This window comes from Pocillopora damicornis, chromosome 3, assembly GCF_964200805.1.
Source record: "Pocillopora damicornis chromosome 3, jaPocDami1.2, whole genome shotgun sequence".
Lineage (NCBI taxonomy): Eukaryota > Metazoa > Cnidaria > Anthozoa > Scleractinia > Pocilloporidae > Pocillopora > Pocillopora damicornis.
This window is the reverse complement of record NC_142672.1, coordinates 3103825-3117136: the sequence shown is the minus strand read 5'-3', so window position 1 is coordinate 3117136 and position 13312 is coordinate 3103825. Positions and strand designations below refer to the sequence as shown.

The following is a 13312-nucleotide window of genomic DNA, read 5'->3' as shown; positions in this document are numbered from 1 at the left end:
TATCATCATTATAACCTGGTTGGTTTCTGGTCTAGGCTTTTCTCTAGTCTACATGTAATCTTGTCTACAAAATTATATTCTAGTCTTATCTCCTGGCTTTGTCTAGTTTATTACCCACTTTACCCCCAAACAAACACGTAGTCTGACATCTGTTCTAGTCTCGTTGCTGGTCTACCACCTTGCATATAACCTAGCATAGATTAGCCAAGTATCTGGTCTACATGTATAACTTGTTTCTGGTCACATTCTAACCAGGTTGAATGAAGCCATTGGGAAACGAAGGTAGCTGTAGCCCACACAATAAATGATACCACTAACTATCTATATTGCCCTTATATAAACCTTACATTGTAAAGAAAATATGTGGCCATAATCAGTAGATTGCATTTCAATAAAACAACAATCAAATTCTGATATCTTAAATTATTCTACATCCATGTTCAGTCTACTATGTACCTGCCAAAACCAGCACTATCAAGTACTAGTTCTTCCACTGTTGTAGACTTCTTTGCAGCTTTGCAAATGGCATCACAGACTTCTGATCCCTAATAAAAGGAATATTTAACAAAAATTGTAAACAAGATTAAAGTTAAACAAGCCATTTACCACTCTTTCCAGACAAGAAAACATACAGCCTTGTTGGAAGATGGTTTGGGTTCATTGAAAGATTGTGAGCTCTTTTTGCATGTATTTCAAGACTAAGTTTCCCATTCTCTCTGTTACAGTATCAATTCAGATGTTTGCAAACACATACCAGTTTATGTGAGTCACATGTCACTTTAGTGAACCAATCATTATACTCAAGAGTTGAAATAAGAGGAACCAAATCCCTGGAAGATTAAAGAATAATATTATTGTAATTAGAAATGATCATAAATAAAAAAATTACTGCACAATGGAAGCTACAGCAAATGCTGGTGCAGCAGATAATTCTTACAACTAACAAGAATCACAGAGGTAGACCCACTACAGAAACTGAATGAAAACAAGAGCAGTCATTACGTTTTGAAGAAACCGTTATATTGGAGATATCAGTGTAATAGTTATGTGGCAAAGTAAAACATCACAGCAATCAACATCTTAACACATAACATTGAGTAAGCTCAGCTGCAACGGGTGTTACGGAATACACCCCCTTATCAAAAGCACTGGGAATTTTAAGAGTGACATGTATGTCTGAAATGGTCATATGAGAAAAACATTGAAAATTATGATTGTTCAATGACAAGTAGAAGTATCATGCAATTTATGGCCAGCATTTTGTCCTTTGCAAAGGACTTGAACAGATATTTTGCACAAACCATGTTACACATTACAAAACAGCTGACTTACTTGTGCTCAAGATGATCAAAGTCTTGAATGTTCAACTCTTTGGTATTGAGTGATAAGTAAATTGTGTCAATATCCTGCAGATACAGCAAGAAAACATAAAAAGCTTTAAAACTGATCAAAATGTACACTGTTATTGAACATTGTATTTCTCAGAATCACCAATGCCAAATGCTCAGACCAAAAAAACTAATAAATGCCATCTTTATTTACCAATTTTATTCACCATAAATACATACCCAAACAACCTCTTCAAGATGTGGCTGGCCATAGAAATCACACATTGACACATACACTTTAGAAAATCCACCTTCAGAAAGAGACATACAGAAAATGCAGAGTAGGTAGATTCAGCACAGTAATTATTATATAACAACAATAATAACAAAAGCTAACTAAAACTAACCAAAATCATGATTATACTTATAATTAAAATTGCAAAAATCTTAGAACTAATAATCAAATAACAGCAATATATTAACATTACTGTATCCCTTGATGCAAGGAGATGCACATGGCTGTTGGTATATAGATGCTTTGCTGGATGTTCCTGAAAGTCAACTACCTATGTTTTCTAAATTACATTTTAAAAATATTGAAATGCACACAAGTGCATCAGTGACATAGAGTGCAGCAAACCTTTCAGCACGTGTGATGCTAATACAGGGACTGATAGTGAAAGGTACTGACAGTAAACTTTTGACCTCATTTCTTTAATTCCTAAATTTATCATACCATGAACCTCTCACAATTTATCAAAAATAAACATTCACCACAACTCACCACAAGGTCCAATCTCCACATCTCCTCCTGAATTCCGCAGGTTATTGGCCAGTGTGGTCACCTGTTCTTGCCTCATGTCACTCTCTTCTGGTGGTCCATATGTCACCCTCAGAGAACGGCTGTAAGTTTGTGTTAAGAACAACATTTATACCTCCACAAATCTATATATGGAAAGCTGCCAAACTGTAGCACACACTTTTTTACCTCACAAATCGGCACTGTTATTCCCCACAGTATCAACAAGCGCTTTTCATTCAATTAATTTATTCTTGTTTTCTCATCACCATATTCCCACCAATAGCATAGCTCTATTTTCTGCATATAAATCCTCACACAACCCACAATTCCTCCAATCACTCTGACAAGGGGCTAACACTTGAAACATCAGCTTTTAAACTCTTTACTGTGGCCAATTTACATTATCAACTCAGTTAATAATACTAAATTACTAATTAAAATCTATGCACAGCCATTTTCACCAACATTCATAAATATCATAAGAATAAATAAGAAATACCGTAAACGTCCATGTATAAGCCCCACTTTTTTTCACAAAATTGAAGCCAAAAATCACGGGTGCAGCTTATCGATGGATACATACCAGAAAGCTATGAGAATCTCTTTGGAGATAGCGATAGCGAGGACTTTTATGGCTTTTAATAATAAACACTGACTATATCAAATGTTCACGTGAAGAACAGTAGCATCTTTTATAAATTACCTGAAGTATTGTAATATCAATTAATGAAATAGAAACTGATATGATTGCATCAGTGGGCATGCTTCATGTTCATGCCCAGACCCAGACTCCTCCCAAATTTAAAGCTTGGCTACTAAACACTTGGTTTTTTTTCAATGCCAAAGGAATTTCAACTTAATGGTGTGTTTTGAAGTGATAATCTTGAAAAATCGGATGGAAAGAACATTTTAAGTTAAAGATGGTGTAAATTCCAATGAAAAAGAAGGTATGACAAATGAAATTCTGCTTTCTTTAGACTTAATAAATGTGAAAGATAGCCACAACTTCTCTGTCGGTGTTTCGAAACCTTGATTGTTTGTAGCAATACAACTCCACTGAAACTTCAGACTGTATTGTTTTTATTTTTTTCCAAATTCTGCGCTTACAAATTGGGGGTGCAGCTTATCTACGGATGCAGCTTATACATGGATGTTTACGGTAATTGCCAACCTAAGAAACTTTGATTGTTAAATGAATTCTCCTTGTTGATATCAAAGGAAATGTATAGAGAACAGTGTGGAGAATATGCATACTGATGCTTAGCTGGAAAGGGTTCAGTACATATTTATCTAATAATAATATAATAATAATACTTACTCTGGGTTACCCGATGGAAAGTTTGATTTGAGAGCAACCAAGATGTGAGCAATAATCTCTGTGCAATCTTTGGGTTGAAAAAGTCTGAAATAATTTGGCTTCTCCCCACATAATACTGTCAACTGAAATAAAATGATCAAATGTTTCACTGTATCAAAACACCAAAATATCATACATGGATATTAACTGGAAACAGCACCTAGTAAAAATTCAGTTATAGAATATATTAATTCTGGATTTGACATCGTATTTAAAAAGTAGTGTAGTGAGTACACTAGTAGTAGTCTAGTAACTAGTATACTGTGTAACTGCCTTTCTGAAAACAACTTACCAAGAGAGGTTTACTACTTTCAATTTTCTGTATTTCCAAAACATGCATGCTAAAATCCACCTACAAAGATAGAGAGGGAGAGTAGCTGTAAGCTGCATTTCATGCTCAGTCATGGCTCTAAGACTGCAATATGCAATATGCATTTAATTGAAACTCATCAAAATATTTCATTAACTCTAATAAGCCATTTTACAGTTGTGTATTTAGTTGCCAAGCCTTTGATTTGGAGTGAGGCTGAAGTTGACCATGTTGTGACAGAGACCAGTATCTTGTTAGTATAATTACAAAGTAATTTACATTTGAAAAGCAGCAAGGTTTGTATCATAACAATTAGATCACGCTTAGCCTCATTCCTGTTCAAAGGCTTAGCAACCAAGCACACAACTGTAAAATGGACTATTACAAAGAAAATAATATTTGACCAAACAAAATAATTGAATGATTCTTTCACAACATATCAATTCAATTTTTAAATTTTTCAGTTATCATAATGCCACTGAAGCATTCAGAAAAACTCTTTTCCTTCTTAAAGACCAGATTGATTCAGCAGATCAACAGTTTGTGGTACATTTTTCCTAATGGACATGAGAGGAATTGAAGAGGACAAGAATTCTAATGAACCTTTATTGTTGTTGTAAGTTATGACAAAAACAAAAATATTACCATCCTTAATATAAGTTTTACCTTGCAGCCATTCTTGGTGCTGGTAAGTACATAGAATCGATGGGCTGAGAGAGCCTGAAAAAATACAAGGACTGTTTAAAAAAAACTCAAGTTCTTTTTGTTTTCACGCAAATGAAAGAAAATTATTCAAAAATGCCATAAAATAGCTCACAGGTACACCTAAAAAAATACTAGGAGTGCATCAAGGATGCAGTAATAATCATTTAATTAAGAAAGAGACTGCATTTTCTATCAGTTTACTGATGTAATAACCCATGTGGGAGAACAGAACACACATTTGTTACTCCCAACATCCCATCTCTTTTGTACCAGTGCATCAGTAGAAGAGCAGTCTATTTCTTCTATACATTAGACTTTAAATGTTTCCATTTTCTAAAGGTTTAGCAGTGCACTAAACAGTAGGTTTTTAGACCAATCATCACACTCATAGTATGCCTATCAGTTCTCTTACAAAGAAGATTGACATCTCATATTCTGCAGTGGCAGAGAATTATTTTATATAATCAATTAAAACACATTTACATTTACATCCTTTAAACTGTATCTAAACACAACTATGTGTGAACTATCCTATTTCCTCTACATGTATATAAATTTCAAATCAATTCAATTTCATATGACATGCAACTAAAAAGAAAAAAACACAGCAAAACTAAATTCTGCTTCGATCAAAATTTCCCTGCCATGTTATGGGAGACTGGACAGGTTGACAAATAACCTGCCTCATTAACTTTTCCTTTTGTTCTCTCACAAGGAACTGATTATGATCAATATCAGCTTGACAATGAAGCACAAAAATAAGCCCATGGAAAAAAAATAGAAAACACGTGTTTTATGCACGAACAGCTGATTGTACAGAATAAATTCTTTATGTATACTTTTATTTGCACACCAGGGTGTCCCCTTGCAGTTTATTATGCAAGGTAAAAGCAGAGATCAGAAGAGGCCCTCAGGCAGATTAACACCAAGACACAGGAATAATTCTAATACATTAAATCCATAACTGAATTATTCATTCACTAGATAATCAAAATTAGTCAAAAAAAATTCAGATGAAAGAATAACCATCTCATTACAATAATCACTTCCCTCTCGATTTACTTCAATCTTCAATCTCTGCAAGTCCACCTTCCCCCCACAACAACAATGGCCGGTAAAGTACACCATGCAGTGTAATTTCCAAAATACCCTCTCCTCCAGCACCAGTTTATTAACAACTGAAACAAAATACTGTGTAAAATGGTACAAACACACCCTTGAAAACGTAAATTCAACACACAAAAAATATCTTTACCCCCTAGATGCAAAAGTTTTACAAATGAATTTTTTTCACATTTTCCTCTAAAAATCAAGTAGTGGTTGTTTTGAACTTGTCATATCATTAAACAAAACCATTGGCATTTGTAACTAAAAGTGTTCTTGCATTCAACAGGTGTCATATTATACTCAATTCTTTCCTGTATCAGTCAGCTCTCTGCAAAAGCAACTGTCCTTGTTATGGAGAAGTTTAAATGTAAACAGACTGTAAGCATATGAGTACATCTTCTAACTAAAGTATATGTAAATTCAGCTTGCACGCCCCTTGTCTCTTAAAGTAAACCAATACTTTTAAGTATCAAAATTAAGTGTTTTTGACAATGAAACAGAGTGTTTTATTAACTAGAAAATTATGGTTCAAGAGTGAGTAGACATTCTCACTTATAAAATCCATCCTTGATCCTCGAAACTATTGATAAATCAAGGCTCAAGGATTGAGAATTTATCAACATTGAACATGCATACATATACATGTATATAATTATGTACAGTACCATCATCATTTTGTAAGAAAAATTAACAAGTTTATGGAGCTAACAGCAATATCGCCCAAAGTACAATGCTCCATAAGAGTGTACAAAACAAAGAGAATCAAGTATAATAAGTACAAACAGATTAACAGTGATATATGCTAGGTTTTGACTGTCTTTTCTGACAAAATCAGATATTGGATTAAGGCTTTAAGATAAAGTCATAGACACTCTTCCTGCTTTTAAATGAGAAATACAACATAGTTTCCCCAAAAATGATAGAATGACACCCACACAGGCACCATGTACATGAAGGCTCAATTCTTCTTCAAGCCTTGCCAACTCTTTGTGCGGCATTTTACCGCAATGACAATTTTCCTTTACATTTATGTATATTTTCATAACCCATTATAAGTTATTACTTCTGTTAATAAGTTTTTAAGTAATAGACAGAACCAACTGCAAAGTAGATGGCCAGTGGAATTTTCATCTTTACTCTAACTAATGATGTTAGTTTCGGAGAAAAAAAGGCTGTAATTTTGCTTGACATAGACAGCAAATTTTGCAGGTTGCCAGATGATCTTATTGAAACTCTTAATTACAACATTTAACTTGTCCTTGCCTGTAAAATCCTGTAACATTATGTATTAACCATTTCCTCTTTTAGAGGTAAATCTGAAGTTTGATGCCATTGAAGAATACATTTTTACCACTCTCTATAGGAACACTATTGATGGTAAATAAGTACAGTGAGCCCAAAAATCTCTTGTATAAAGATACAATTCAAAACTTGTTTAAGATCAATATCACACTTTCGATTCCCATCACCTACATTTTCAAGAGCTTAAATAATGACAAAATGTATGACAATAAAAGATTATGAAAGCAATTTTATATACCAGTTCGCTGTTATCACTTGCATCATTTTTTTTGGCTGACACTCAAGATTTAAAAAATTGTTCCTGAATAAATCTACTATATACAGAGACTACGGTCAGTTGAAAAAGTTAAGTCAGTCTCATTCAACCAGCCAAGGTCTCAAGATCCACAATATTCTTTTCAATTTTCTTACCATAAAAAGAATTATTAGTACAACAATAGATTACCCTGGAGATTTTGGTGCACAATAAAAGTTGTACACAAACATAAGCCATAGTGAGAAGATTGCACATGAAAATTTCAAACTTTTGAAATAAAAAATTTTGGGGGTAGGTATGGCTTTTAAATACTTTGGCATCTGGGCCAGTGAAGGGTAACTTGTTTTAAGCTTGCTCTCTTAACTCACTCACATGGTTTCTGCTTAACAAGGTTAACATATGTTTGCAGTTGTTTAAGAAAACTCTCCTAACTCTTCACAGAATTCACATAAATTTTATTTATTTCTATGTCCCACAATTAGAGTTAGAGAAAGATCTATATCATCCGAAATCGAATGATTTGGAGACATTCAATATCACTGCATTAAGTTCACATAATAATTTATATTGACAAGATCAAACATAAACTTAAGCTATATTTTGTCTATTTTGAAAGTACTGCTTAAAACTTATAAACCCCTACACGCTAAAGTATGGTACAAATATTGTACAAGAATGTGCACCATTCCAGTTCACACCTAACATAATCATCGTCTCTAAATATAATTTGTTGATTGACCATCGAATCAAATAAACTGAAGGCATACAATATTTTGCCAAAACAATCCATACGTAGCGATCGAAACGAAAAACTGTCGAAAGTTCAATTATACAAATTAAAAAATTTAAACGCTGAATTCGAGGAATATCTTTCTCAAAGGAATTTTTCTGCTCCACGATGGATACATTGAACTTCACACAAACGAAACCAACCACTCGTAATATTGTTAGGTTTGCAATCACGAGATTAGAGCCGATGATCTCCTCTACTACCATGAAACAAAGCAAAACAATCCGAAAACCGAGAAACCGAAAGCTTGAGTTAAGTTTTCGATAAAATCACCAAGATATCATCAGCTTTCCTGTTGCTTACCAGTCTCAACAAACGGGAAGAAACTTTACAGATCGCTAAACTACCCACGGTGATCGTTTATGAAGAGAACAATTGCTACTGCTGGAATGTTTTGACTCAATAAATTGGCCGGAGTAAAGGTCCATAACACACTGGAACGAAATTATGATTTCAAAACCATAAATCGACCACGAACACGCAACAATGGTTACAAAGAGACACGAATATCTCAAGTTGAGAAATGAAACCGTTCATGCTCAGAAACCCTATTGCTAAGGTCTACGGCAAACACCGTGTTTGTTTGACAAATACTCACCAAAATTCTAGCCTCTGAGCGGTCGCCCTTGAATTCTATAGTCCCTTTCTTGATGAAGGCTAATTCTATGTTCCTCCTGATCGCCAACTGTACATTTTCTGTGGACATGATCGCATAAACGCAAACAAATTCAGCTCACGTTGAAAAACTGATATAAGCACCCAATCTTGACGGAAGTTGCCGCGGCATGTGAGAAAATTTTTACATTATAAATATCACTCGTACCTAAAAGACCGGGCTCTATTTCTGCGGAATCATCCCCCATGACTTTTTCCGACCAAATACGCTGAGAAATCCAGCGCCCAATGCTGTTAAGGTAAATCTAAACACGGGCAAAAATATGAACTGCTTGTCACACATTCACTTCTCCTTCCTGTTCAAGCATTTAAGTGATTACCATATTAGGCGTGTCACCCATTGACTCCGTAGGGTGGGGTAAGGGGTTGATACACGGCAAATCTGTTCAAAAGTTTTCACCTGAGAGGTGAGTCGCTTGAAGAAATTGCAGTACTATTTTTGTGTGGATTAGCGATGTTTTTTTCGGCATAAGCGAATTTTTAAAGCTCGAAACGACCACAATTGCAAGAGGAACTATTTTTTGCTCGAGCAGCGGATCATTAACGACGAAACATAACATTTTCACTTCGTGTCAGTGAAATTTCACTGAATACAATTATGCGAAGATAAAATCTTTTTGTCTGAGAAGACATAACATAACATGATCAACATACCATGATATTTATTTAAGATGGAGAAGTAAGATGTCTGAACAACATGACTGACATACCAAGAAAGATAAACAAAATTGCTTTCCATTTTCCTTACATACTTTCTGGATAGTTTTTTTCTTTGGATTGAATTAATGTAGAAAACATTCCGGAAGGCTCACTTCGAAAGATTTAAATGTTGATGAGAATGACCTTGAACTACACGCTGTGTGAATTTTTATGAACCTTGTAATTTGCATAAATTCCATTACAACTAAGGTATTTAATTTTAAAACGAATTATCTCTTGCTTAGACCACTCTCTTAAACTGTTTTAACAATACACTTATTTTAATCTGTTATTTCCTCCAAATGATGACGATGTTAAGGACTCATTAGTATTCCAAATTCACAGAAGTTAAGGCAGGTTATGTAACTCACTTCCTTGTTTTTTGTTCTTGTTTTTTTTTTGTTTGTTTTGTTTGTTTTTATTTTTAAAGAATCAAAGTGCTCTAACGAGTCAATAGTTTTGAATTCATAAGTCTAGATGAATTAATTAAACTGTCTTCTTAAACTTAAATACGTCTCCAACTTAACCTGGTGACAGAACAATACACAAAGACAAAAGGTATGAATTAAAATTCCAGAGATATGTTTACAGATATCAAAAGTTTCAGTAGTACCCCAAACTATTCTAGAACAAAACCCAAGTCCCAAAGGGAATAATCTTCAAGACCCAAGTATTCAAACATCAGAGTGCATCAAGTAACCAACTGTCTAACTCAGACTCTTCAATGTTGTTAGTCGCTTCTATTTTTATCTTTTACCTATTAAAAAAACAATGCTTGATACTGTTGACTGTTTCTTGAAATTGACACTTCCAAATGGTATTAAGACTTAATAACTCAAAGGTCTCACTGTAATATTTACTTTGTAATATTGTCAGGCATTGTGGCACATTTTGCAGGCTAAGAAAGAGATATGACTGGGCTTACATAACCCTGCATGCACACATGATTTTTCATACTTCTGTAGGATTTTTCAGTTTGTACTTTCCCATTCCCCTCCAAGTGATAATTATAGTATGAATGTTCATGTTTATGCAAATAAGTATTTTTGGGTCCTTCTTAGAGTTATTAAATCCTTCATCTTCTCGGGGTCAGGCTCAAACATATTTATGCCTGCAAACATAACCTCTATTGTCTGTAAGGGCTAATAAAAATGGATTTATGAATCATCAAGCTGCCATGTTACTTCCTCATTGCAGTTATCACATCACAAACAGAATTACCAACTAAATATTACATCATACTTATATTAATAGAAGACAAAAGCTGTATGGTTCTTTTTTTATTCTTTTTTATTAACAACCCAGATAAGTATGTAATCATTTTACACAGAATTAAATAGATGCATGTTTTAAAAAAATATTCACCCCTAACATTATTGAAAATAATTTCAAGAACATAGATATGACCAGTTCCTCATTGTTTGCACCCTTAATTATCATTGGAGTTGAGAAGTAACATTAGACAACAAATAATTCTTAAGGACATCTTCTAGTATACTGGTAATTTAACACTCAAACCTAAACGAAGCATAGAAAGAACTGCTTTCCATTTGGCAGGTTAGAGACTGTTCAAAACATTTCATCATTTTCAGAATTAATTTATTCTGCAGTGATTGCAATAAATTAGCTTGTTCAAGGCTTTTAGTTTTTAGCAGCAACTAGAAAATTGGCAAAGCAAAAAAGGTTGTACATCTTCTGCAAGTCCTTTTCCAAGTCACTTTTGTATTGTCTCCACTGCCTAAAACCCTGGGTACAGAGAAATCAAAAGTTGGTTCCTCTTTAACAGGCACATAAAATGAGGGCTTGGTCATATCATTTGACATTCAGTTTCAATAAAACAGACAATGCTCACACTGACTTTGTCAACAAAGTATACAGATTAAGGTAATTCTTATTCTTAGAATCACTAAGGCATTAAACGAAACTCAAAATGGTTACAATTTTGGTTGATCAAGAGTTAATTCTTTAGGTGACACTATAATACCATCGAGATCTGCATAAAGATAATGACCGGGTGTGAATGTCACTCCTCCAAACCGCACAGCAATATCTCTTTCTCCCAAACCTTTCTTGATGGATTTCAATGGCATTGTGCCTAAAGCTTTCACCCCCACATCCATCCTTGAAATCTCTTCAGAGTCTCGTATACAGCCATACATAACAACACCAGCCCAATTGTTCTTCATCACAAGTGAAGCAAGATTGTCACCAAGCATGCCACACCTTAGTGACCCTCCTGCATCCACCACAAGGACCTGAGCATAAAAAAGATCAGTTTAGAGATTTCAATTATGCAATAATATTGGTGTACAGAGAAATCATGGTTCTCAGAACAAGTCGTCATCCAGAAAAATTTTTTTTCAACCTCTAGCTGTCAGGAAAGCTGTCAGCAGTTTGTCATTTTCTAAACACACTTTTGTTTAAATCAATATTTGGAAATAATGAATTGGCAAAATTTCTTCCAATGTCATCAATCGGGTGCATGTGTAGTCTGCCTTGTTGCTTCCTGGGAAGAATTGGGTGTGGAAGTTATCAAGCAGCAAATATTGATCAAATCAGAGATTTACAAGGAAGAAAAAATTATGCTTGATTTTATTTCAAGCTGTTTTATTTCCCCTTGTGAAACTGTAGAGAGAATTATGTTTTCAAGATAACACCAGAAAGGCTTATGAGCTTGCTTGATAAATAATCTTGAGAAGAAGTTACTATGTTATAACATCTAAGAATACTTTAAAGTTCTTCTGATCTACCTTGGAGAGATAAAAGTTAAACATTCTTTATTCTGCCAAACTTATGGTTAATCTGAGTCAAGTACATTTCTTTAAGCCATTCACTTCAAATATCTTACAAGTAATTCCCTTTACTGTCTGCCATAGAATTCTACTAATGATACTTGGGAGAATTTTGTAGTGGGTCCACCAATAATTCCCTAATTGATCTTTCTTTGTTCTCATCACTTGGCTATTTGATATTGTACAAATGTCTGCTTGATATTGTTATTTATGTTGGAAGGAGAAATTGTGTTTTGGTCACTGATGGGAGCTAATGTCTAACTCCATCGACAAAGGAGACAAACGTAAATTCTACTTACTTACGACAATTCACTACAAACAATATTTTAAGGCTTATTTTATTAAAAAAAAACAAACAAAAAAACAAAAGAAAAGATAAAAATGTAAACAAGATTTTGCATGATACGTACAGGTAAATGCTGAGTAATGTCACATGAAAAGCGAGTCGTCATTCATACTTATTAATACTGAAATCCCATCTACAAAAGAGAAGCGCAATGTAAACATCCTCAGAATATATAGGACTATATTTCCACCACATACTTGCCGCCGTTTTGGCGGGTTTCACTGACATTAACATTGACCAGTGGTGTGGCTTACCCGCTTGTTCCCTGGTTCAGTGAGTGCTTTCTTCACGAGTACATTGTCTTCATGGCATTTCAACGTAGAAATCATTCCTCCAAATTTCGCCTTGCCTCCATAATTACGGAGGAAGTTCGCCTCCACGTATTGCAGCGTGTCGCTGTAAGCATCGCTTAAATCAGCCACATTCATTGTGCTACTATTGACGAAGAGAAAACGTCGCAAAGAAGAGTGAATGAGAAGACGGCCGTTGATTTGAGCGGGATTAATTAATAATGCCACGCGTCGAAGTAAAGCCATTATGGATGATGCGGGAGACTGGTAACTGCTCGATTGACTCGACCTCATGATCAGTTACATCTTTAGCTTCGAAGGCTTTGGAGGGCTTTCGTAGGTAGTAAAAACAATTGCATCCACACAGTTTCTCAGACTGATTTTTGCATACATCATGAACTAGTAAGAATGATGTAATGCATATTTACAGCAACAGCTTATCGAGGCGAATACGCGTTACCGCAAAGTACCGTTATAACAATGCACTACTCGCTTTCGAGAACCACTGAAGGTTCTTGCAATGATACCTCTTCAGTCGATTAGATTAGAGACA

General features: G+C 34.6%; 2 protein-coding genes across 2 annotated transcripts in view; both read right to left on the bottom strand.

The window, feature by feature from the left end:
• The window catches only part of LOC113671270 (uncharacterized), a 31075-nt gene extending 22120 nt beyond the window's left edge, over positions 1-8955 (bottom strand). Inside the window, exons 1-10 of the mRNA XM_089200892.1 lie at positions 8781-8955; positions 8556-8653; positions 4464-4517; positions 3780-3839; positions 3449-3570; positions 2113-2231; positions 1569-1639; positions 1333-1406; positions 755-830; positions 457-545 (exon numbers count right to left, since the gene is read on the bottom strand). Of these exons, the coding sequence (XP_089057018.1) occupies positions 457-545; positions 755-830; positions 1333-1406; positions 1569-1639; positions 2113-2231; positions 3449-3570; positions 3780-3839; positions 4464-4517; positions 8556-8653; positions 8781-8820 (803 nt within the window). The 5' untranslated portion in view covers positions 8821-8955. The remainder of the gene's footprint in view (positions 1-456; positions 546-754; positions 831-1332; positions 1407-1568; positions 1640-2112; positions 2232-3448; positions 3571-3779; positions 3840-4463; positions 4518-8555; positions 8654-8780) is intronic.
• Positions 8956-10603: 1648 nt separating this feature from the next.
• Positions 10604-13172, bottom strand: LOC113671274 (uncharacterized). Its single transcript, XM_027187481.2, has 2 exons — positions 12724-13172; positions 10604-11586 (listed from the first exon to the last, which is right to left on the bottom strand). Exons 1-2 carry the CDS (start codon positions 13051-13053, stop codon positions 11266-11268), a joined length of 651 nt encoding a protein of 216 aa, XP_027043282.2. The 5' UTR covers positions 13054-13172; the 3' UTR covers positions 10604-11265.
• Between the last annotated feature and the right edge of the window lie 140 nt (positions 13173-13312).

What these genes read in the sequence shown, in the direction of transcription:
- LOC113671274 (XM_027187481.2), bottom strand. Translation starts at nt 13,053, where the DNA reads ATGAGGTCGAGTCAATCGAGCAGTTACCAGTCTCCCGCATCATCCATA. An exon ending in CTGAACCAGGGAACAAGCGG is followed by an intron (nt 11,587 to 12,723) that starts GTAAGCCACACC and finishes TTTTATGCTCAG; the next exon opens with GTCCTTGTGGTGGATGCAGG.